The sequence below is a fragment of the Alosa pseudoharengus genome, unplaced genomic scaffold, assembly GCF_046254945.1.
Source record: "Alosa pseudoharengus isolate Yale_2024_CS ecotype anadromous, Long Island Sound unplaced genomic scaffold, YU_APseudo_1.1 YU_APseudo_1.1_scf_8, whole genome shotgun sequence".
Taxonomy (NCBI): domain Eukaryota; kingdom Metazoa; phylum Chordata; class Actinopteri; order Clupeiformes; family Clupeidae; genus Alosa; species Alosa pseudoharengus.
In genome coordinates, this window is record NW_027468870.1 from 7,275,894 (window position 1) to 7,300,474 (window position 24,581).

At 41.0% G+C, this 24,581-nt stretch overlaps 3 protein-coding genes across 5 annotated transcripts in view; all 3 read left to right on the plus strand.

Moving 5' to 3' along the window:
* Positions 1-1,897, plus strand: part of adamts2a (ADAM metallopeptidase with thrombospondin type 1 motif, 2a) — a 53,371-nt gene extending 51,474 nt beyond the window's left edge. The window contains exon 26 of the mRNA XM_076274345.1: positions 28-1,897. Coding sequence (XP_076130460.1) covers positions 28-836 — 809 coding nt within the window. The 3' untranslated portion in view covers positions 837-1,897. The remainder of the gene's footprint in view (positions 1-27) is intronic.
* Positions 1,898-7,500: 5,603 nt separating this feature from the next.
* LOC143111704 (uncharacterized) lies at positions 7,501-10,567 on the plus strand. Of its 2 annotated transcripts, none has more exons than XM_076273958.1 (2): positions 7,501-7,774; positions 9,161-10,567. In XM_076273958.1, exon 2 carries the CDS (start codon positions 9,166-9,168, stop codon positions 10,108-10,110), a length of 945 nt encoding a protein of 314 aa, XP_076130073.1. In that variant the 5' UTR covers positions 7,501-7,774; positions 9,161-9,165; the 3' UTR covers positions 10,111-10,567. The 2 variants fall into 2 exon arrangements, with proteins under 2 accessions (XP_076130073.1, XP_076130074.1); XM_076273959.1 differs by having other exon boundaries at positions 9,164-10,567.
* A 1,681-nt stretch (positions 10,568-12,248) lies between these two features.
* kiaa1191 (KIAA1191 ortholog) lies at positions 12,249-24,049 on the plus strand. 2 transcript variants are annotated; one of them, XM_076273956.1, is made up of 9 exons: positions 12,249-12,400; positions 13,515-13,638; positions 14,865-14,957; positions 15,924-16,111; positions 16,870-16,990; positions 17,190-17,311; positions 17,590-17,690; positions 18,041-18,228; positions 22,851-24,049. In XM_076273956.1, the coding sequence occupies exons 3-9, from the start codon at positions 14,930-14,932 to the stop codon at positions 23,060-23,062; spliced, it is 960 nt and encodes a 319-aa protein (XP_076130071.1). In that variant the 5' UTR covers positions 12,249-12,400; positions 13,515-13,638; positions 14,865-14,929; the 3' UTR covers positions 23,063-24,049. The 2 variants fall into 2 exon arrangements, with proteins under 2 accessions (XP_076130071.1, XP_076130072.1); XM_076273957.1 differs by having other exon boundaries at positions 18,044-18,228.
* Positions 24,050-24,581: the final 532 nt, after the last annotated feature.

Below are 24,581 nucleotides of genomic sequence, written 5' to 3' on the forward strand. Positions count from 1 at the left end.
CTGACCTCTGCTGGTTTGTGTTTGCAGGGCAGCCCTGTAAGGGGGACAAGTCTGTCTTCTGTCGGATGGAGATGCTGAGCAAGTACTGCTCCAATCAAGTGTACAAGCAGATGTGCTGCAAGGCCTGCAATGAGGCCAACTACACCACCACCAACTGGACCAGGCCAACAACCACCCCCACGCCAGTTCCGCAGACCAGCCCGCACACCACGTCCACCTCTCCGGCCTACGCGGAGGATTATTTTGATCCCACTGAAGACTATTTCCCCGAGGTCCCCATCACCAGTGCCCACAGGACCACAGTGAGCGCCACTGACCTCTTCAGTACAGAGGTGCACACTACGCCGAGCCCTACAACCACTTATGAGGAGACTACATTTCCCATCAGCACCGACACCGAATGGGATCCCGAATGGGACTGCACCACTCCAGGGCCAAGAACGACTTCCTCAGCTCCCAGGTCTTACGTCCCCACATCCTGGTTGGATGTGGTCAGGTCCTGGAGTCCCACCACTAAGCCTGTACCTGTCACTGTCGAGTCCAGAGGCGACTCAATCCCGCACCCTCACAAAAATACCAGATTGTTGGTCACAAGCGCACCCCCCACCACCCCTATGCCCCCGAAAGCAGAGGATAGGAGAGACAATAACTCTGTCGACGTGTCGTACAAGATTGTTGACGTCGACAACGAGGTCTCTCCGAATGTCTTTCTTCTCAGGAAACGACCTCACCCATCCCAAGAGAGAACACATAATAAACGGATTCAGCAGCTTCTGGCAGAGAAAAGGAGACAGGACTTGTTCAAACGATTGAGGAGGAGACCGGTGGTGCAATAGATGTTTGCCATTTTATCACTTAGAGACTTTTTTTTCCAAATTGTAGTCATCGTGTCAAGATCACATTTCAGCTCTTTTGAGAAGATCCGTCCAGTCTTATGGCTACTGTTGTTCGTTAGCCAAACGCTGGCCCAGCTAAATCTAATGACTGCAAAATGGTTGAATTGAACAAGTTCTCATTGATAATAAAGACATGTTCACATTAACATTTACAGGTTAACAATGCTTGAAGGGGAAAGCCAGCTTGCAAATTTTGCACTTTTTTACCTTTTTTACGGATATTTTGAAATATGCAACAACCCATTCAGTCAGTAAAGAGAGAGAAGTAAGATTGTACATGTTACTTAAATTTTGACAGCACTATACAGTCTAGTCAACACACAATGCACATACATATAGTCTAGACACAGTGAAACACATTTTGTCTCATATTGTTTTTATTCAATCCAAAAAGTTAAATGTCCTATGATAGCTTTTTATAAGCAAGGCTGCTTATATCCTGAAAACCCCCAAATCTTTGCTATTGCACCCTGTGGAATGTTCTTTGCACATCTTTCTTTGCTGCTTCTTGATTATAGTGTAAGTAGCTCATCTGTGGTCTTGAGTTTTATACTCTGGCAAAAATCAGGTCTTCATGAAAATATTGTATTTGTTGACCAAAATGTTCCCAAACACTGAGACAATCTCCAAGCAACCCAAAATGTGGTATTAATAATTCATTAGTTCACAATGTTTAACATCTTTTGTAAAAACGACTTGCCATTGTTGACTTTGTACATATGGTTTAGATTTTTATTTTTATATTTATTGAACTGTCTCTTGCGTTATTTTCCCATTATCACTGCAGCTTACCTCAGAGTTTCCACTTTTGCTATGAAACAGCGGACTGCTTGATACTTTTACTATATGCAGGTGCATGCAGCATGGGCAGCATTTCAGCACACCTACTGAGATCACCAGACCAGAGCCCGAGACAAGTATCTTTCACAGTACTCACGCCCTCTCTTAAAACAACAAAGAAGTGACTTTTTTATATTAATTTAATAAATTTGCAGAAATAATTGTTGGTCATTGTGGACATTATTCCCGATTTTATATTTGGTTAATATTTGTAAAATAACACAATGACTGCCAATATATACATATGTGTTTTTTCACTATTGTTCAACGTTGCAATATAACACAACACTTAATAATTCAAAAGAGGATGTGAATAGCACACTACATCCTGGAATGTATTGTTTGCTCTGGCAGAAAAGTGCATGTTCTGCCATAAGGGGGCAGTATAGAGGCAAACTCTGGGTATGACATTTTCTAGTGTGGCTAATGCTGTTACTGAGATTTGGAGCTTTCCCCACAAAATGTGAAGTATACCCATATGATTTCCACAATTAGAGTCACAAAATGCCATCACCATCAAAAAGGTTGTTATTAATAACAAGACCAGTCAATACTTCAAATCCGTGGTTTTCTGTGATAGCTATACCTTTATATAATTTCTTATTTTTCCTACAAATATGTGATATCTTAGAGAACAATGGCTGTAATTACAAAGAGATACAAACCCTGTGGGCCACTAGCAATGCAGTATGAAACCCATGACTGCAAAGGTCCACACTGAAGCAATGCAGTAGGGATTTCCTTTATTATTTAACAGCTGTGTTGGTTTATTATTTTTAGCATGATCACAGTATTTCCAAAAAAAATATGTCCTCTCCTCACTGTTTATATTGATTTGAAATGCAAACAAATAATTTATCCAGAAGAAGAATCTAAACATTTGGCATCACAGAGTTTGCAATTATTGCTTTACATTGACATAATTGTGTGGCAGAAAGCTAGTTGTAAATCTGCACAGCAAAATTACTTTGCACCTCTCTGCTTAGAGTAAACCTGTCAGTGGACTAAACCTTCATAATTTATGATAGATGCCAACTGTTTTAATGACTTGATTAGTGAAGGTGTATACTTGTAGGCCCTACTCAATATACAGACCAATCCTGACCATGTTGAGGGGGTACATTTTTATACTGGCATATTTCTATATAACAAAAAATGATAGATTTACATACAGTATATCACCAAAAAAAAAGAAAAAAACACTTTAAAAGCATCTTGCCGTGCATGTTCCGCAGTGTGTAAACCCCAGAAGCCCTGAAGCACTTTCTGTCCATTCAATAGGCAGAGTAGTAGCCTACAGCCCTCCATTAAAGCAACACCAAATAGTTTTTTGTACCGTAAAATAATGTTTCCAAGATCATTTCAATGGTTCATCAACTCATAACAGGGTGAACGGCACTTCTGCATTCGCTTTGAGGCCATCTATCGGCTATAACTGCACTATGTAAGTTTTCTGATCGGGTATAGCGGATCTAGTTCGATGGAATGAAACATAAGAAACTACAAATTTGACTTGATTCTGATGTCGCAATACATTATACTTTCTTAAAATCATGCAACATACTCTAGTGTCTGTGGACATCTTTATTTTCGAAGCCGGTGCTGGATAAACAAATAGTGTGCGTGCGACAGAGGAAAAGTGCGTTAGTGTTGCTTTAACTATCATTCTGCTGGCCTGAGTACCAAAACTGCCCCTGTCTTCATATTTTCACAGTCCCAAAAGACACAAAATGCATTGCTAATGCTCAATATTTCATGCAGTTATTTGGGAGAGAAAGAACCTTTTCCAGTGTGTTGTCCCTTTATTTAAGCAAAGCCCTGCATGCATTAATATTTTACTATCGGTTTACTATTTGCTATTGATAGAAACTGTGTATGAAGATACAGAGGTAAAAGGGTGTATTATGCAACTTTATTTTTGCAGCGTGAGACATTTTACTTTATTTTAAAGAACCTCCATCAAAAGCAATAACAGCTTAGAGACTACTTTCGGACTGTTCTAAAGGAATTCTGTGCTGTGCTCAATCTAAAATCAGTATTATGTCTTCTTATGCAACCAAGCTATTTATAAATCCTTCTGAAGGCTAGATTAAATTACATCCAAATCTAAAATGGCCTGAAAGCCTGTGTCTTTGAGACCAAAATGGTTAGTCCAGTTGATGCTCAGACGCACCTGTGTGATGAGAACAACAAAAGCAAGCCTTCACTGGTTTAAATTAGACAAATAAATGGCACATGTCTGGAAAAAAAAATCACGTAATCAGTCGCACACACACAGGATTGTACATGTGAGTCCAAACAGATTGATATCAGGTCAGTTATGTGGCTGAGATAGTTGTCTTTGTCTTATACTTACATTGTGTGTGTGTGTGTGTGTGTGTGTGTGCAGGGCTTCAAGCATTTATGATAACTTCCGGCACAGACATTTTCCTTCCTTTAAGCCTTTTAAAGTGTGTGTGTGTGTGTGTGTGTGTGTGTGTGTGTGTGTGTGTGTGTGTGTGTGTGTGTGTGTGTGTGTGTGTGTGTGTGTGTGTTTGTGTGTGTGTGTGTTTGTGTGTGTGTGTGTGTGTATGTGGGCTGATAGTGTGGATCTTACCTGTGTGGTATATTATACAATACTTGAATACTGAACAATGCTGAATACTTGAATAGCACTATGCGGGTGTGGTAGATGGGACCCCACCCATCAGCAACGATAACTAAGCAACGATAACTAAGCTCAGACTTACTTCATATCAGCAATGATAACTAAGCTCAGATTTACTTCATATCAGCAACGATAACTAAGCTCAGACTTACTTCATATCAGCAACGATAACTAAGCTCAGACTTACTTCATATCAGCAACGATAACTAAGCTCAGACTTACTTCACATCAGCAACTATAACTAAGCTCAGACTTACTTCACATCAGCAACGATAAATAAGCTCAGACTTACTTCAGGGACACATTTCAAGACCTGAGATTTACCACAACAGCACATTCATATAGCCTACCACAGGTGCTTGCAAACGGTTAAAACAGACTCGAGCCCCTTGCTTGCCACCGGCCTCTTACATTTTACCCTTGAATCATCTTCTTTCCTCTTTTTGTCCATCTGCTCTTTCATTATTTTGTTTGTCTGGCTATATTGGAATGTCTTTCGTATCTCTTGTAAGCAGAGGTGGGCACAAATACATCAAAAACTATTTTGTTACAAACTACAAATAGCTCATAAAAAAAGTAACAAAATAAAATACAAAATACTGATGTGAAAAATGTATTTAATTAGTAATTAGAAAATACAAAAAAATACCCAAACAATAATCATGGTATACAAACTTTTAAAAGAAACTACAAGGCATATTATTGAAAACCTATCCCCAAGAGACAAGACAAACTATTTTCTGATTGGCGGGCAGGAGCCTATTAATTCTGTACATTGGCGCTCCTATGAAGTAGATCTGGTAAAATAAATTTAATCACCGTCCCATGTCAATGTAAACAATGATTGAACTGACAACAAGCAGGCTTCGCAACAGTGGAAAGTGATAAAGTGAAATGAAAGTAGTACAACAAATTTCACAGGTCGGCCTCTTTAAACTGAACTGCATTTCCCTTTTTGTGCTATTAATGCATAACCTGACTCTCGCCAGATGAATTTCGTTCCGCCTAGGTACTCAAGATCATAGGGTCAAAGGTCATGGTCATATGGGGTCCATGTCCTAATGTTCTCCTTCAGTATCGTATCTGTATCGTTTTCAAATTTTAGTCTTGTAGCACTTGACACACCTGACAATTCAAGCTCCTGAAGTTTTTACATTTTTAAAAAGTTTTTGTTCTAAGGGGATGATAAAACAGAAAAGACAGATCTAATGCTTTTAAGTTGTCTACATGGTGACATAAGATTGACACAAAAAAAATGGGTTTACACCCCATGTTGTCCTTGCAAAGGGGTGATAAGGTTGACTTATCTTTGATTTTTTTCCAACCAGAAGGGATTGTAAAAGAGAAAAGTTGGATCTATCACTCTTAAGTTGGTCACAATGTGGCATACTACTGCAAGAAAAATGATAAATGGGTTTACATTTCATGCTGTCGTTCCAAAAGGATAATGAAATTGGCATGTTTATGGGCAAATCGTTATTAAGGTCAACTTGGGATCTAAATATAGGGAATTGCCCAAGGGATAGCCCCGGGCACCCTCCCTGTTCTTATTGAGTAACCCCTAGGCAACAAGAAACAGCAAAGAAAAAAGCTTTAACCGAAAAAACCAAGATCACCAAAATTCTGGCCTTCGGCTCCTGGACTATGATAAGCCTACCCTATTGTCATGTTATAGGTAGTATATTTAACTGAGTGATGAAAATATGTTGCTTATTTGAGAAAAAATGAAAAAATTTTCTTAAGTATTTAAGTATTTGAAATACTCTAAATACAATCCTTCAAAGTATTTTGTTACAAACTACATTTGATTTTTTCCAATCCTGCAAAATACAAATGACAAAATATATATTAAATTAATTAAATTCATATTTCAAATACATCTACAGTAATTAAAATACTGCCCATGTCTGCTAGTAAGACTACAACTTAACTCTGTCAGACTATCTTCCTTTAGCTACAAGTCTAACTATCTTACTAACACTAGAGAGAATCAGTGCGTCTGCTACACGAATGGGTAAATGGATGATGTGTAAAGCTTCCCTGTGCAACCATGCGACCATTTGAATTTTCTTTCATCAGCTGTGGGCCTACTTGTCCCTACATCACACATTGAAAGGTCACCTTGGTGTCTAATTAGCATGCCGTCAACAACACAAAACACACCCCAGGATGCTCCAAGAGAGACATAAACAGCCTCCATCAGACACTGGAGTGAGGTGAAGCTGTCCAAAGACAAAAGAACCTGCTGGCAATGATTTCATTATTTACCTACTCATACCACCACTATTTGTCCTCATTCATAATGAAAATACAGACTGTACATCAAAGACATCTTCAAGGTTATTGTTTATAAGGTATAACGTTGCTAAATTAAATAGTTGTTGAAGTGTGTGCTTATGCCTTAATAATCTGACCTGTGTTTATTTTTACCCTGCCTTCTCTGATGTCTCTCATGAGAGTATAACTCAATGTAGGAGTATCCTGCAATTCATTACCCAAAGTGTGAAGAGTGGTAATGAACTAACAACATTCCCTCTCTATTTGCAGGAACACTTAATATTTCACACGTGTGTTTCTCCAACCTTCTGTATCCTCAGTCTGACTGTTTCTTGTGGATGAAGATGAAGGGGCATTCTTGGGCTCTATTTGGCTGGTCCTGCAAAGCTAAATAAAATGGAGGGACCAAATAAATTGAGTGAGACGTGTTGCTGTGTTAGAGTAACATAAGTCCGATTTGACAGTGTTGTGGCCATTTTCCTCTCTCCCTCCCTCCTTCCTTATCCTCTCCTCCTCCTCTTCTCTTCTGTCTTGCCCTTCTTCCTACCACTGCCTCACCTCCCACACTCCTCATGGTGTCTTCACCTCCTCTCATCTCTCTCTCTCTCTCTCTCTCTCTCTCTAATCCATCCATTAAGCAGTGCTCCCTTTCTCCACACCAACAGAAACCCACTCGGCAAATTATTGTGCACGGCCACAGGGATGGGAATATGAGTCCTATTTTTAGCACCAAGGGAGGGATGAGGGAGGAGTGAGAGAAAGAGAGAGAGAGGTGTGCAAGAGAAGGAAAAACACAGAGATAGAGAGAAAAAACAGATAGGGAGGGAGAGAGAAAGAAAAACAGAGAGAGAGGGAGAGAGAGAAAGAGAAAAGATAGGGAGGGAGAGAGAGAGAGAAAAACAGAAAGAGAGAGGGAGAGGGATAGAGAGAGAGAGGACTGGAGAGAGACCTCATCTTCATCATCCAGAGAGCCTGAGTGGTGTGTGGAGACTGGAGTGAAGGGCAGACTCTGGTGTGGCAGCAGAGGAAGCAGCAGCCGAGGCAGACGCTCCTCGCTCTCTCTGGCAGCAGACACCCAGCGCAGCCCAGCGCAGCCCAGCCCAGCGCAGCGCAGGTGGGGGCATTTGCCGAGCACTACGCACGCACACAACCTTGAGCTAATCACAGATCCAGCACAAGGACCAGGCACAGCAGCGCAGCAAGGGTTAGATCATATCATATGCCTAGGGGTTAGTTTGAGTGCATTTAGACATGCACAAACCCATTCTCTGGTCCTTGCATAATTTGTAACATAGACTGGCGTTAGTGCATATTGGTGTCAAATGTATGTATACAACGTAGGCTGTGAGTGCAAGTAGTGCACGATGACTGCGCATGCTGTTTATAGTCAATTGTGCATTTATACATAAGTACAGCATATATTGCATGTATTGTATTGTTGTTGTGCTTTTACATCTCTTAACAATTTGAATGCATGCTAGTTTTGCAATTTGAGGACTGACCCCAAAATTCAGTTTACCTGTAACGTGAATGTTTATGCGTCTGCTGTGGCTGTGAAATACACTTTTACAGTGTTAGATCTTAGATGTGTTACAAAACTAAATATTCATCTTTAGAGTGGGAAGTTGGATCGAGGAATGGAGGCGAGGTTGTTTACACTGCTCCTCATAATGGAGTGTGTGTGTGTGTATCTTTGTGTTTGTGTGTGTGTGTGTGTGTGTGTGTTTATGTGTATGCATATGCATGTCTTGTCTTGTGCATATACGTCAATATTTGTGATTGTATTTTGTCATGTGTTTGTGTGTGTGTGTGTGTGTGGATGTGTTTGTGTGTGTGTCTGCGTGTGTGTGTGTGTGTGGATGTGTGTGTGTGTGTGTGTGTGTGTGGATGTGTCTGTGTGTGTGTGGATGTGTCTGTGTGTGTAAGCACATATATATATATCTTGATTCTGCATTTGTGACTGTGTTTTTGCTGTGTGCGAGTGTTCTGTGATAGCGCTGTAATCTGAGAACACTCCGACACTCCGAGGTATAATGGGAAAGACGGTTGCCATGGAGACAGGCTCAGGCATATTTTCCCGTAACCTATTTCTCATATTACCTGCATTGATTGTTTTTGTGCTGCTGCAATTACTTTGATACAACATGGAGACAATTATTAGAAACCAATGCAATGACGATCAATCAGTTAGATTGTGGGTGATAAATGGTTTAGTGGTTTACAAATAATTAAAGATGCTTCTTCTTTTTGTTTATGTGTGAATGTCTCTTCATGGTGTTTACATGCGGGGGTGTGTTCTGCACGATCTACATGGATGGATGGATGTGTGTGTGTGTGTGTGTGTGTGTGTGTGTGTGTGTGTGTGTGTGTGTGTGTGTGTGTATGTGTGTATGTGTGTGTGTGTGTGTGTGTGTGTATGTGTGTGTGTGTGTGTGTGTGTGTGTGTGTGTGTGTGTGTGTGTGTGTGTGTACGTCACAAACAATCCTCTTCGCCATCAAGCAGTCATGCGGCCCAGATCTCGGCTCCTCGTGAAGAGGGGATTGCCCACCATCAGGGAGGGATATGAGGAGATGGTGCAGGACATGAACCAGGCCAACAGCCAGCACACACCGCCCAGCACCCAGCCACAGCCGTCTCTGCCCACGCAGGACACTCCGCCCAGCGCCCAGCCACAACAGTCTCTGTCCACGCAGGACTACCTGCTCTCAATCTGCCAGCTGGCCAGACCCACCTTCCCCTTGCGGGAACCCGATTGGGACATCCTGTCCATGGCGCCCATGGACATGTCCAAACCGTGCCCAAGGCTTCACAGACTCAGACGCAGAGACGCAGTGTGTCCCGTGTCCTCCGTCTCTACGACGCCCACACAGAGGGAGAGACAGGGAGAGGCGCCAGTTGAGAATGGGTGTAGTCCAGCTGAGCCAGCCAGCGTCAGCTCCACTCCGAGCCCCATCAGCGTGACCTCCGATCCGCTGGAGTACCTCTACAGTAACGGGGGTGCTGAGAGCCCGCAGGGGCTGGAGGGCAGAGGAGGAGGAGGCCCTCCGGCCGCGCGCAGGCCACGCAGTGGCAGCTTCCCACGTGTCTCGGTCCCCCCCGACGCCCGGCGCAAGAGCAGCTGCCCCGAGCTCTGCCTGTCCGCGTCCACCAGCACCAGCACCGCCGTCGCCGCCGCTCCTCCTCCCGCCACGCTGATGCAGCGCTCGCCACTGACCAAAAAGAAGCAGAGCGGCGACCGCGGCACCTCCAGCCTCGCCCTCGTTGGAACCCTCAGCAATCCCCACAGCACCCCTGCTGACTGGAGAGGGAACAGCAGCCGAGGCAGCAGCAGCAGCAGCAGCAGCACGGACAAAAACAACATGGTGTCACACTGGATTGCCGAGTGCCGGAGCGCGTGGCGGGAGGCCATGATCCACGCCTGCATGCTGCCTGCTCTCGTTGAGAAGTGAAGCTGCCCTGCAGCAGCTCTCATAAACACAAATCTCAACAGGATGACACACCTACACTTACACTGTGCACACTGCAAAATGTATCATAAAGACAAGTTAAAAATGTTTACTCTTCTATGTTACTTTAGGTATTTAGATTTCTCTTATAATTGAAACTAGATGCCATTGTAACAGTGCCTGTGAATACATAGTTCAGAGTTGAAGTACAGAGTTTAGAGTTCAATTGCATTTTACAGCAACTCTGTAGTTCTACAAAAAGTTGGTATTGTATTTATTGCTTGTTTTGATTGTCCATTGTTTTATATTGTTGGGAATTACAAATAGCCTATATGATATTAAACAAGCAAACAAACAAAAAATGAGAATAATTTCAGCTTGTCTCAGGTGAATACAGTGTATAGGCAGTGTTTTGTAAGATGCCTTTGCGATGTATTCCATATTCTGTGTTCTATGATGCAGAATAAAATTTTATTGTGAGAATAAAGTCACACCTGTGAGGGTGGTTATTATATCTTCCAGGTATCTCCCACAACTATAGCATCTTCAGTTACAAACAAGCATTGTAAATTACAGGCGATCTGGTTAATAGTCCAGCCTGAAATGGCAAGCATTGACCCTGACCTTCCGCTAAATGCTAAGATATACGCAGCATGTTGTCAGTGCTACCAACTGAGTACAGCAGCTCCCTCTAGTGCCAACGTCCAGTGGTTCAGTTCACAACTGAGAGCCATTTGCCACTACAGTAAGGCCTCTTGATATGCTATCAGCCTACGAATAAAATATCAGTGCAGTGATGTTTATTTCTTATCTCAGAGATAGGAGAGAGTCAGACTGGTAGTTCTTGGATAAAAAGCCAGCAGAAAGAGGAAGTCATTAATGATTTATTTTGATTGGGAGATTTTGCTTTGGATTGAAGGCTTCTGCACTGAGTCTGTTTAATTTTGGAGTCATATATACAGTATATATACCATATTAAATATTTAGATTAATTAAGATTATGATCTTTATTAGCCCATTATCATTATCGTCACTGTCATATTATAACATATCATAATAGACAATGAAGACTTATTGGAAAGAAATTAGTTGTTGTTTTGAATTGTTAGTGAATTGTTAGACAGGCTGAGGTAAAACCTTTTCATTCTTCATGCAATGCATGTAAAGACAACAAAGACAACATTTGAAGGCTACTTGGTAGTTGGACTGATGACAAGGCATAATCTCAGTCAACGCCTATCAACTACAATTCGAAGAAGAATATTAGCATTTTGTCCTGACCTTGCAACTTGTATTGCTGAAGTGCATGGTATTGTCATGCCCTGTACTGTTCTTCATCTTTCAAGAAAGCAATGTCTCGGTTCTCTTAATTTTGTCCCTGTTGAGATCTTCTTGGGTGTGGTCATAGTGTGATTACAACTCTATTTACATTTGCATCAGATATATCATAGAAAAGAACATGGTTACACACAGTGCAATGCAACAGATCATTACACTTGATAATATAATTATTTGATCAAGTAGATGATGCCCATGACGTTTGCAGGAATTATTTCCATGTAAGTCAAAGATAAGGTGTGTGTGCTTGTTGTGCCAATACCTACTCTGCTAGAACAACTCGTTCATGGAAGAACATCATTTTACACAGTGAAACTACAATGCTCCTCAGAAACCAGAAATAGTCTTTTGATGTTATGGCCTATTTGACATGCATATATTGGCAATATGTTTTCTAGATGTTAAAACTGCCTGACAAATCTGACTTAGAAAATGAATGATTGATTTCTTATCTAGCCCTTCATGGAGAACTAAACTGCATAAACATCTGTTTTACAACAGATTGTTTCCAATGGAATCTCTGGGTGATCTTAATCGCTACCAAACTACCAACACATCGCAATCTCCAGTTGATATTGATACTTCTGATTTTCTTTAAATAATTTTCTTTGACCCTAATTATCCATTTAGATCGATAGCCGTTGGGCGAACATAATAAAGGCTACATGAAAAGATACAAAGTTATATGGATTGTTGATTGTTACATTGTAACTATTAGGCGTTTCCGACAAATTGATAGGCTACATTTTTTGACTGACAGCTCAGACTCGGTTCTAAGTTACTCACTACTGCCACCCCTTTTGCCCGTGTTTACGGGAAGACATGGCAAAGACGATGTTGTCATCTTTTCTGGCTTTTCAACTAAACTGTCATTTCGCGCAGTTACAAGTGTCTTTGACAACCATGAAGGATTGTTAACCTCTTTGCAGGTGGAGCAGCAACAAGACCACATCAGGTAAAGATATAGTCGATTGTTTGCACTACTTCGTGTCCTTTGCTAGATTAGATAGCTTATCTGCTAGCGCTAGCAGGCCAACTGGCTACTGTTGACCGTTGTTAATCAGCTGATTTTATTCAGTCGGTTTTAAAACGTTGGATACCATTGGTAGTACACTATCGTTTTAAAGTGACATAGTTTGTTATCATTATGGTTTCTTCTGTATGTTTTGTCTAGCCGTCTAACGTAGTTGCTGCTAGAGGGTAATGCTAGTGATATTCTACCCTAGCAAGCAAGTGCATTGTTAGCTTTGTTAGCCGCAGCAACAGCTGTATCAACGCCATTCATTATCATTGGCTGGAATCGCTGGCCTGAAAGCCAGTAGGCCTAATGTTATCACTTCAAATCAGACTAGACTAATACGGTGCACTTTTTAGCACGCATATTCTTGACCTATTCTAAACGTTCGAACACTGTTTGTATTGTTCATGGATATCACAGATATTGTTTCATACGTTGTGCAGCCATAGCAGAAGGTATTATGTAACAGCATTTTCTTCTGCCTTTAATCCGTGGAGATGTCCACAGATCCCGTTTGTCAAGACGCAGGATTGGCTGTTGTCTTTTTTTAGGTTCTACTTAGTGACACATAAACGCTGCAATATAAACTTAATTTAACATTACCTTGACGTTGCAGTCTCACCAAGCCATTGATTTCCCAACATTTATTCATGACACATTACACACATTACAGGGCATATGCAGCATGCTGGGTAGCGGCGTGGCCTGTGCTGGAAATGTCAAAATCCAAGAAAATAATGAATGAAAAACTGAAACGTAGTGGGTGGCACCCAATTTCTTTAATCTGAAACAAGGCATTCCTTTATCATCATGATGAAAGAAATTTGTCATATTGTTTTAGATGTGTCACTAGAATAGAATTGTATAATAACTATTTGGCTTGACCTAAATATCCTATTTTTGCTTTGAACCTTAGTGCAAGCTGCTTGGTAGGACTTAGTAGCAGGTTACATCATCTCATCAAATAAGGAGAGCAGGTCCTTCTCTTGTGTTGTGTGACACTGGCTGGGTCTCTGGCTCACCTTCCCTGTACTTTTTGGTTCTTTTCCAGCTCATCCTCAGCCAGTGCTCCTCCTGATCTCCCACAATGCTCCATGCGCAACCCCCACTCTCTGTGAGTCAGCAAGAAATTCCTGTACTTTAGCAGTGGAAATTACATCCTGGCCTTACTCTCCGTAAGTATAGTGCACAGTCAAACGTATCATGGTGCCTGAAAGCAGATAACAAGAAGTTATATCAATTCTGTTCCACATGTGTAGCCCGTGTTAACTGTGTTTGGATGTACCATTGACCATGATACGGTATTCAACTACATAGATGTTCATATTGCTGTTACACAGGTTTTATTCTGTTTTTCTTTCAAGCTGTTCAGTTGTGGTTAAGTAAGAATCTCTTTTTAGAAAGCAGTATTTTAGGATGTGTAAATCGTGATTGTGAAGGTAGAAAATGGTTCCAAAAGTCAAAACCCTTTAAACATTATCTGGTGATATAACAAGTAAAGTGAAGTGCTCTGTTAGTGAATCAGGGATTTTGAACACCATCCAGCAAACTGGTAAATGTGGAGGACCTTTGGATTGCTTATCGACCTTCGTAGTAGAGACCCGTTTCAGTACTGTTTGGTTCATTGAATTGAATTCAAGAATTGTTTCACAGTTCCACAGTAAGCTTTGTTATGCCAGACATGCATAACACAGCACACTAAACTTATGAGTGTATTTGCTTATCCTGTCTGTCCACACACATCCTGTTTCACTGCACACTGTCTATCAATACTTTTTTAAAAATCCATCAGTTGCCAGTACAGTAGACCTTAGTGATGGGGCACATTTAATTATAGTCGATTAATGCCAGGGGTTGAAACTGGCATTTTAACATTATTAAAGTTTTTTTTTATTTGTAGTTAAATAATAATATAGTAATAATTGATTATAATATTATAATAATGTTATTCAACAGAAGGTAAGACCAGAAAAACTATGCTACCTTTTAGAGTTCAGACAAGAGCAGGTTTGCACATCTCTGTTGGCTTGAAAGGATAGAATATCCAGGATTTGCAAAACATGAACAGTAATCTAATTTGGAATTGGGAGGTTTTAGGGCTTTGACATTTTCATTCACACAGCTTGCATCATAGAACATCCCGGTAGAATGACTTAGACCAGTTTACAGTCAGTACATCTTGTGATTGTTTCCAGACAGAAATCTGGTCAAAATGACTTCTTAATGACTACATAACCCTTTCATTGGGGACTAGGTGTTACCATTTTATGAAGGAATATGTGTGTGGATTGAACACAATAATATTATGCCAGATATAAATGTATCATCATATTTAGTGAGCATTGTTTGAGTGATTTGTTGTGTATGTATCATGTTAATTTTGATGTAACTGATTCAACAGGTTGGTCCTACTGATTGACCAACTTCAGTCTCAGCTGCCTATTGCATTTCTTCACAACTGAAACAATGGTATCAAGATCAAATGACTTTCCAGGTAGGCACGGCCACGGTTGGACCGGTTAGACTGTATGACTCAAGGTTATGGTTATGGGATTTGGCAGATATATTATATTAATTTATTGTTTACCATAGTTTGTGACATGCTAGTTGTACTCATTTAATGATGATCAAAGCTTGTCCCTATAACTCCTTGATCCTTTTTTTTTTCAATTTGTAAAATCAAATCTGCATTCCATGCTGTAAAGCTCCTGCTGCCATCCTTGGTGTGCTAATAACAATACTCATGCTAATTAAAGCAGAATTGTTTTAAAACTAATTTGTCATTTTAATAACCTGACTTACCTTTGTTTCATTCTATCCACAAAAGGATGGTATGGCATGCATGAATACTATTTTTTGTTATTAGTAAAATGTACTGCAACCAGTGTATTTGGGGCAGTTCTGTAAAACTTTTCATATTCTGTCTAGTTTTTGTCCAAATACTGTAAACAGTACAAGCCTCTCTGATGTAGCAGTTAAACATTGAAAACAGTACTCTGTTTCAGTGACTAACCAGCCTTGCATGTGTTGAACGGTTAATGTTTCGACTTTGTCTTGTGTGTACCTTTTCCACAAGAGGTATGGGCAGTGTTTTGATAATAAGTATATATAATACATACTCTTTTGGTCCCTGCATTTATCCCAATCCGTGAATTAGTGAAACACACTCAGCACACCGTGAACACACAGTAAGGTGAAGCACACACTAATCCCGGCGCAGTGAGCTGCCTGCATCAACAGTAGCGCTCGGGGAGCAGTGAAGGGCACTTCAGCCATGCCTACTGGTCAGGGTTCGAACCGGCAACCCTCCGGTAACAAGTCCGAAGCACTAACCAGTAGGCCACGGTTGCCCCGTTGACATAAGAATCTGAGAGAATAGCTTTTTTTTTTTTCAAGAACATCCAGGGTTGATGGTTATATTCATAAATGTCATTTTTGTACCCCCCCCCCCCCCCCCCAGCCCTGGAAGGGGGACCCTCCGATGGCATGTTGGGAGGGATGTCCATCCCCAGGGGCATGGCCCGCCGTGCGATGAGCTACGACGAGAGCCTGGAGGGGCCCATTTCCCCTCTCCCCTCGGACATCAACATCAGCAACCTGTGGAAGAGGCCCGTCATTCCTGACCGCAAATTCCAGCGACTCGCTGAAGTTGGTCCAATTCCATCTGTACATTCACTAAAAGCTATATTTGTCAGAATTATGTGAGATGTTGCTCAAAGAAGATATCCACATCTAATTTTCTTTAGTAAGGAAATTAATTTTCCTGCATTTGATCATGTGGGATTTAGTGCGAGTAATCTTTGGCTATGTTCACTTTGGCAGCTGAGTTTTGAGTTATTTGCATATCCAATTAAAAACTGATTGATTTTTATGATGCTTGCCTTGCAAAATTTTGGAAAGTTGATCTGGCCATCATTCCAGATGATGCGGTTTGAAATGTGGTTCTAATTGGACATCTGGAGAGGTCTTTCAGCCTGGCCATAGAAAGGATGGCTTTCAGAAACTCTTATTTATTTGTACCTTGACCCTACTAGGCACTGTTTCACTGACAAAGCTATGCCCTTCATCAGAGGCTAATGATTAAAAAAAAGCCCAAAACCTGAAATAACATGACATCACTCTGAACAGTTGTTTAATTGAAGGCAAAATTAAACAGCCAGATTCTCATACTGCCAGCTGTTTCCATATGGCCAACTCAATTCACCAAGTTGATTTACATGTCTTGAACACCACCATGCAGATGTGGTATGCTTGTTTACAAATAACACTGTGGATAGACAATTCCGGAGCTTAGACATATAAACAAAAATAAACAAAAATTGAATGCAGTTTGAACATAGCCTTTGATCTATAGTTGTAGTGATTTGTATGCTTGTAGTAACAATGTTTCCTTTCCCCCCATTTAGGAGGATGAAACAGGAAGTGAGCTGACGCATACGCCCTCTGTTGATGTGGAGTCTGCCAGACCTCTGGTTCCAGTGGTGAAGGCCAAAGCCTCCTCTGTCCTCATGAGCTCCCTTATTACCAGTAAGACGAGACACTCACATGAACTCGGCACAGTTTAACATCACATTCATTTGTAACACTTCCATGGAATATGCGGTGGTGGTCGTCATTATGAAATACTTTTTTTACCCAACTTTATGAGAATTCAATTTTAGGACTATGAATAACAGAGACATTGATTTCAAGTTATGAGACTAAAGTCGTACATCTGGTCTTTCAGAGCAGACGCAGGAGAACATCCACAGGTTTGAGAAGCAGGCTGGTCTGACTGACGCAGGCTACAGCCCTCACAAAGGTCTGGTAGATGAGACCCACTATCACCGCATGGCTGATTCAATACACGTGAGTTGTCTACCCACCCTTTGTTCATGATTTCAGCTGCTCAGTGTGAGTATGTGGCATTCATATGTTGATCCAAATTTAAAATCCTTCAGTAATAAGGGATAAAGAACGTATGGTATACCCATCACAATATGTATTGTTTTATGTATATTTAATCTGAGACTCAAAATAGAGTGATATGTATTCTGAAGTTTAGGTTAGATTGTGTGGTTACATACATAGGTAAAAATTGAGTACAACTCTGACATTTCTGTCCTTTCTGGCTGTTTGTCTTGTAGAAGATGCACATGCAGAGTACTGACCTTAAAGAGGACAACCAACCATCTGCTCAGTCTACTCCAACCACCACTCCACAATCCTCCCCCAAACAGAAGCGCAGGTACAGAGCTTCATGTGCCATGCAACACAGGCTGAATGTTTAGCATGACATGAGAGGACAAAATATGTAGTGTGTGTGTGTGCTTGTGTGTGTGTGTGTGTGTGTGTGTGTGTGTGTGTGTGTGTGTGTGTGTGTGTGTGTGTGTGTGTGTGTGTGTGTGTGTGTGTGTGTGTGTGTGTGTGTTTGTGTTTGTGTGTGTGTTTGTGTGTGTGTGTGTGTGTGTGTGTGTGTGTGTGTGTGTGTGTGTGTGTGTGTGTGTGTGTGTGTGTGTGTGTGTGTGTGTGTGTGTGTGTGTGTGTGTGTGTGTGTGTGTGTGTGTGTGTGTGTGTGTGTGTGTGTGTGTGTCCCAGGAGCTGGTTCAGCAGTCAGGGTTCTGCAGCGTCCATCACCAGCTCTGATCTCAGCACCAGCTCCTCCAGCTCTAGTGTTGATTTGGGAGCTGGCGAAGGAGGGGCTGTGGAACGCTGGACCTTCTTTGGACCTCGCCTTCCTGCGCAGAAGCCCACCATAGACCCCAGCGCAGAGCCCACCAGTGCAGGTAAGGAAGGCTGATGTGACCGTCCAGCTCCCTCATCCAACAGCTCTTGCTTTCAGTCTCTCTCTCTTTCTCGCTTGCTTTCAGTCTCGCTCAGTTCTCGCTCATTCTTTTCAAATTTAATTCAGTTCATTCATTATCCTTATATGGTCAGCACACATCAACAGGGATTTTTGGACAGTTTCCCTTGTCTTATGGTAAAGTGTCTGAGAAAAGGAATGTAGACATCTCTATTATACAAAAGTAATTAAATCTAAGTAACTGGTAACAGCTTGACCTGTTGTCTTAGTTAATGTGGTTGATTCTAAATGATTGATTAGTAGCAGTAGCACTAGCAGTAATTGCACTATTTGCAGTAGTATAACAACATTCAATGTTATTTATGGAAAGTGCTGGTGTGGTCACAGAGGAAATGGGGTGTCCCTGGCCTTGTCATCACTGCAAATGACCCAGGCTTGTAATGCAAATAACAGGTTTCCTTGTTACTGTTCAGGATGATAATTAAGTCTCTGTGATCCTTTCACTGAGATGGTTCTCATAGAGCTATTCATTCTCATTCTACAATTGATTGGCCATCATTTATGACACCAGGACATAGACCTTTCCTTTGTTGTGGTGATTACCATTTAGGAGATTCCTGTGACCATATTTGGTGAGCACAGCAGACGCTTTACCTAGATGGTGCTTTGTAACATGTCCTGTATAATTTGGGGGCAGCCGCGGCCCACTGGTTAGCGCTTCGGACTTGTAACCGGAGGGTTGCCGGTTCGAACCCCGACCAGTAGGAACGGCTGAATGCACCTAACCCCTCACTGCTCCCTGAGCACCGCTGTAGCAGGCAGCTCACTGCGTCGGGATTAGTGTGTGCTTCACCTCACTGTGTGTTCACTGTGTGCTGAGTGTGTTTCACTAATTCATGGATTGGGATAAATGCAGAGACCAAATCAAAAGAGTATATATATACTCCAGAATTATTGGCACCCCATGCTAAAGTTGACTAAAATGTGGTATAAAAAATAATCTGTTGGTGATTTATTGTAATCTCACAATGAAAACATATAGGAAATCCAACCTTGAAGGGAAGCAAATTTCTTTTGAGAAAAAAGAAAATATCATAAAGAAATAAATATTTTTAACAAAAACACATTGCTCACAATTATTGGCACCCCTTCTGATAATACCTTCTTAAGCCTCCCTTTTCCAATAAAACAGCTTGTAATATTCACCTATGAACCCCCATAGAGTTGGAGAATACAAAGCAAGATATTTAAGACTGTTGGTCTTTACAAAATCCTCCTCGTCCAGATTCCTAGGTCCACAGCACACTTGTGCATTCTCCTCTTTGACTCACCCCACTGTTTTTCTGAGTTTAAATCAGGTAAGGGGACTGAGATGGCAATGGCCGAAGCTTTATTTTGCGTTCAGTAACCCATATTTGTTTGGATCTGGACGTTTGTTGTGGTTCATTGACCTGATGAATGATCCAATCATGACCAACGTTTAGTATCTTGGCAGAGATTGACAGATTTCCTTTAAAAATTTTCTGGTTTTTCATGTTGTTCGTGATACCATGCACCTTAATTAGATTCCCAAGGCCTTTGGGAATAAAAACAGCCCCACAATAGCACAGCCTCTCCACCATAATTCTCATTAAGTATGGGGTTCTTTTCAGTATAGTCATTCTTCTATGTACGCCAAACACACCTAAAGTGTTCCTAGCCAAAGAGCAGAATTTTCATGTCATCTGACATTATTACACGGCTCTTCATAATGCTGAAGAATGCTCCATTCACTTGAATGGGCCTTCCCAACATTCGGCTAAGTATAACAGACCGCTGTCAAATGGGCTTTGTGCTTCTATTTCACAAAGAGTCACATCGTGGGGAGTTTATTGTTTCGTTTTGGCAAGTAGCCGTGTAATAAGCGGGATAATGTATAGAACGCCGGTCATTATTGGGAAAATAAGTCCCTTCAGGGCGGAACAAGACCCCTCCACTGCGCGTCGGGGTCCGGTTAGCCCTGTCGGGACTTATTTTCCCAATAATGACCGGCGTTCTATACATTATCCCTTACATAGACCACACTTACAGACAAAGTCACTGTACCATTCGGTAACTCCTGCCATTTACATTGGTAATTAAATGACTGGACAGGCGTTTACCTAGCATGCCGTCTAAAAAAGCTATTAGCAGTGAGGTCACTTTTGAAGATTGTTTGGGGAACTTGGTGACCCCAAGATGACACCTTTGTCTGTAACTCTCCAATAGTGGTCCTTATGGAATTTTTTGCCTATCTTACCATCCTCCATACTGTACGTGGGGGCGAGATAACCATGGGTCTTTGTCCAAGCATATTTGTACATTTCCAGTTGATTAGAACCTTTTAATCATTGTTTTAACTGTAAATATAGGCATTTTCAACAAAGTACCTAGTAGGCATTTATTTATAGGCATTCACTGACTTACAAATGTCAACACAGTTTCTTTTTATTTCAATGTAGTGTATTCTCTTGTCTTTCTGATGTTTTGAAAATGACAAGAGAATTTAGCCTCTGTGTCACTTTATTTTCATACCTTAGTGAAAAACAAAGTAATTAACTACCTCTGAAAGTTCACAGACACTCTGATTAACTTAACAAAGTTGAAATTCGATGGGGAAATGCTTCAGATTTTCTAGGGGTGCCAATAATTGTAAGCAACGTGTTTTCGTTAAAAATATTTATTTCTTTATGAGATTTTCTTTTTTGGTGATGGTTATGGGACTTTGCAGACGCATTTGTCCAAAGCGACACACAAATACAAAAACAACATAATATTTAAAATATAACATGGAACAGATTAGAATGTTGGTCAAACTATAATAAGGAGAATGGCAATAATAAACAATGTCAATTCAATAAATAGCTTAATAAAATAAGCAATGAAAATGAGGAGAAAAGCAATAATAAACAATAATGTCCATTCAATCAAATATAAAAAACAATGACATGGTAAGACTATATTAAGGAGAATTACATTAATACACAGGATTAGATGTTAAAATCCCTTGTGCCAAAATCCAAGGTAAAAACACATTCAGAAGCCCCTGCTCAAGTTTAACTTTAAAAAGCACACTACCCACAAATCTGCTAACAAATGGTCACAAGCACAATGCAAATGGCCTATCCAACAGCAGTAGCCTATATAGTATGCGGCATGTCATTGGGGTTATCAAGTGGGCACCCTCATTCACCGATGTTTCGTTAAGTTAGGCCCACGACACCTCATGAAGGCTTAACAGTGAAACCAGCGTCCTGGAGACACTCCCCTCCATGCTGCCACCATATTACCACATTGAAATATCCAATACCCAAAATACTCTTAACCAGCCCAGGCATGGTCTAAGTTGGCTAGGTCGGTCCGTCCCGTTGATGTGGACTAAACCATAAACCATAAAGAACCTTAGCCAAGTACCATCACCCTAGGCACAGCCCATCACAAACACAAAACAAATTAGCCAGTTAGCTTAGCCCATTATCTTAGGCCCCATCCCAAACACAAAACAAATTAGCCAGCAGTTAGCAGTTAGCTTACGCCCCATGCTGCCCCATATTACCACAACAAGCATCCAAATACCCTTAACCAACCTAGGCATGGTCTAAGTTGGCTAGGTCGGTCCGTCCCGTTGATGTGGACTGAACCATAAACCATAAAGAACCTTAGCCAAGTACCATCAACCTAGGCACAGTCCATCACAAACACAAAACAAATGAGCCAGTTAGCTTACCTTAGCTTGCGCCCCAGGAAGGGTAACTTCTCCTTACCCACCACCAAAACAAATGAGCCAGTTAGCTTACCTTAGCTTGCGCCCCAGGAAGGGTAACTTCTCCTTACCCACGACCAAAACAAATGAGCCAGTTAGCTTACCTTAGCTTGCGCCCCAGGAAGGGTAACTTCTCCTTACCCACAACCATTCGCTTGCCCGTTCTGCTGCTAAGGACATGTTACTAACCACCTGCCTTAGACTTCGACCACAAATGCCCAATTCAGACAGCAAGCCAATAGCAGATCTGCTTAGCTGCCTCCTCTGCTATTTCAGTATATTTAGAATATCAATAATAAACAATAATGTCAAATTAATCAGTAAAAACAGTATAACAAAATTATACAAACCATAACGCATAAGAAGCGCTTAAAGAACTAAGTGCATGTTGAACAGGAATGTCTTTAGACCCCTCTTAAACGACCCAAAACTACCACAGGAACGGAGAGCACTGGGCAACTCATTCCACCAGCATGGAACCACTCAGAATACATTTTCTTCCCTTCAAGGGTGGATTTTTACTTGTTGTTTTCATTGTGAGAGTACAATGAATCATCAAAAGATTATTTTTTATGCCTGTTTTTAGTCAACATTACCAAAGGTGGCAAAAATTCTGGAGGGTACTGTATACTATATATATATATATATATATATATATATTCTGGAGGGCACTGTATACTATATTATACAGTACCCTCCAGAATATATATATATATATATATATATATATATATATATATAGTATATATATATATATATATATTCTGAAGGGTACTGTATACTATATATATATATTTTGATTGACCACTTCCTTGTCTCTGTAGCCCACCCAGCGGGGTTCGCATTGCAGTCCTACAAAGGAGCCCAGAAGCCGACCCCTATGGAGGTGATGAAGGCTCAGGCCACTCGGCTGGCAGAAGACCCTGCCAAAGCTCCCAAGATGGAGATCCCCACCATGGACGGCAAGAGGCAGATGACCCGGCCTCACAAGCTCAAGCACCGCGACATGAACGTCCTCACTCCCTCGGGTTTCTGAGCTTCTCTCTCCACCCCACGCTGCCGCCTCATGTTGTGGATTTTGCTGTCCTCCTGATCCTCTTGCTATCATGTTGCGTGCATATATGCACTGTAGTTGAAGTATTCCCTCCCTCAACCCCAACCCCAAACGGAACCCCACGAAGCTGTAGGTCTGTCATGGAACCCCAGTAAGCTGTAGGTCTGTCATAGAACCCCAGTAAGCTGTGGGTCTGTCATGGAACCCCAGTAAGCTGTGGGTCTGTCATGGAACCCCAGTAAGCTGTAGGTCTGTCATGGAACCCCAGTAAGCTGTAGGTCTGTCAGTGAAGTGCTCACAGTTCTGCCTCTCCGACGAACAGTAGCTGTTAGTAATTAAGTAAGTAATTAATGTGTTGTTCGTGTGTTGAAGTATTGGTGTTTGTGCCATTCTATTTGTATTAATTTTTTAACCTGCTTCTTCATTTTACCTTTTTGTTGTAATTCTGTTTATAACACATTGTGTTTTAATGAGTCATTTGACATTTCCTTGAACATTCCTTATCTGAATGGTGCAGCGTTTTGTAATAATTTATGTTGTGTGATGCAACATTTGACGATCAACATTTTAATATGTGAGCTTTTTCATTTGAATGTTTGTTTTTTTTCCCCATTATTTCACAAGGGCCTCAAAAGCGATGAAACGGTCCCAACAAATTTCTGATGTCATACAGGGACACTCATTGTGATTGGATTTCTCTGTCTGCTGACTGTTCTTATGGCCAACTATTCTCTGTGATTTTGAATCAGTGGTCCTAAAGTTTCACATTCTATCAATTAAGTTATTATACCTTGGAAAAAAATTAAGATAACGAGGGCATTACGTAATTAATTTTTATGTATTTAAGGTGTCTAAAAATGTTGTTTTCATTGGTCCCATATTTCATTTGGATTTCAGATGTTGAATGAATTTCAGCTCAGTGTCCTGAACACACGTGTACATACCTGAATAAAACAAATTCTAAATGGATTATCTATGCTGTCATCAAAAACATGACATCTGTGTGTTTTTTGTAAAAAAAAAAAATTATTATTATTATTATTATTCAAGCAGACTGTAGATACTGTCTCCAAAACATGATCAAGATCAAATTCACTACTTTCTATTTGAGGAAAACATCTCTGAAGTCTAAGGTTTGGCCTGTTGTTGCAGATATAGAGACCAATGTAAATGTTAATTATGATACAGCAGTAAAGGACAGCTAACACCCAACCAGCAACAGCAAATCATTACATGACACTGGAAATAGGCATAACTCTGGGTGTAAAGGTACAAGTATTCGTACAGGACGTAAGGTTCAATACAGAATCAACAGTAATCAGCAGTAGGCTTTTTTGCTTGCGGACCATGCTTTAAATTTAAGTTCCCACACAAACATATTGAGTAGCAGAACATACTGGTATGTCAGTTTAGTAAATTGAAGAATCAGAATTAGCACATAGCTAGTTTTCATCTGTTGTCTTTATAGGCAGATAACAAAGACCCTCATATTCAATTAAAG

What these genes read in the sequence shown, in the direction of transcription:
- LOC143111704 (XM_076273958.1), top strand. Translation starts at nt 9,166, where the DNA reads ATGCGGCCCAGATCTCGGCTCCTCGTGAAGAGGGGATTGCCCACCATC.
- kiaa1191 (XM_076273956.1), top strand. Translation starts at nt 14,930, where the DNA reads ATGGTATCAAGATCAAATGACTTTCCAG. An exon ending in AAGATCAAATGACTTTCCAG is followed by an intron (nt 14,958 to 15,923) that starts GTAGGCACGGCC and finishes CCCCCCCCCCAG; the next exon opens with CCCTGGAAGGGGGACCCTCC. An exon ending in CATGAGCTCCCTTATTACCA is followed by an intron (nt 16,991 to 17,189) that starts GTAAGACGAGAC and finishes CTGGTCTTTCAG; the next exon opens with AGCAGACGCAGGAGAACATC.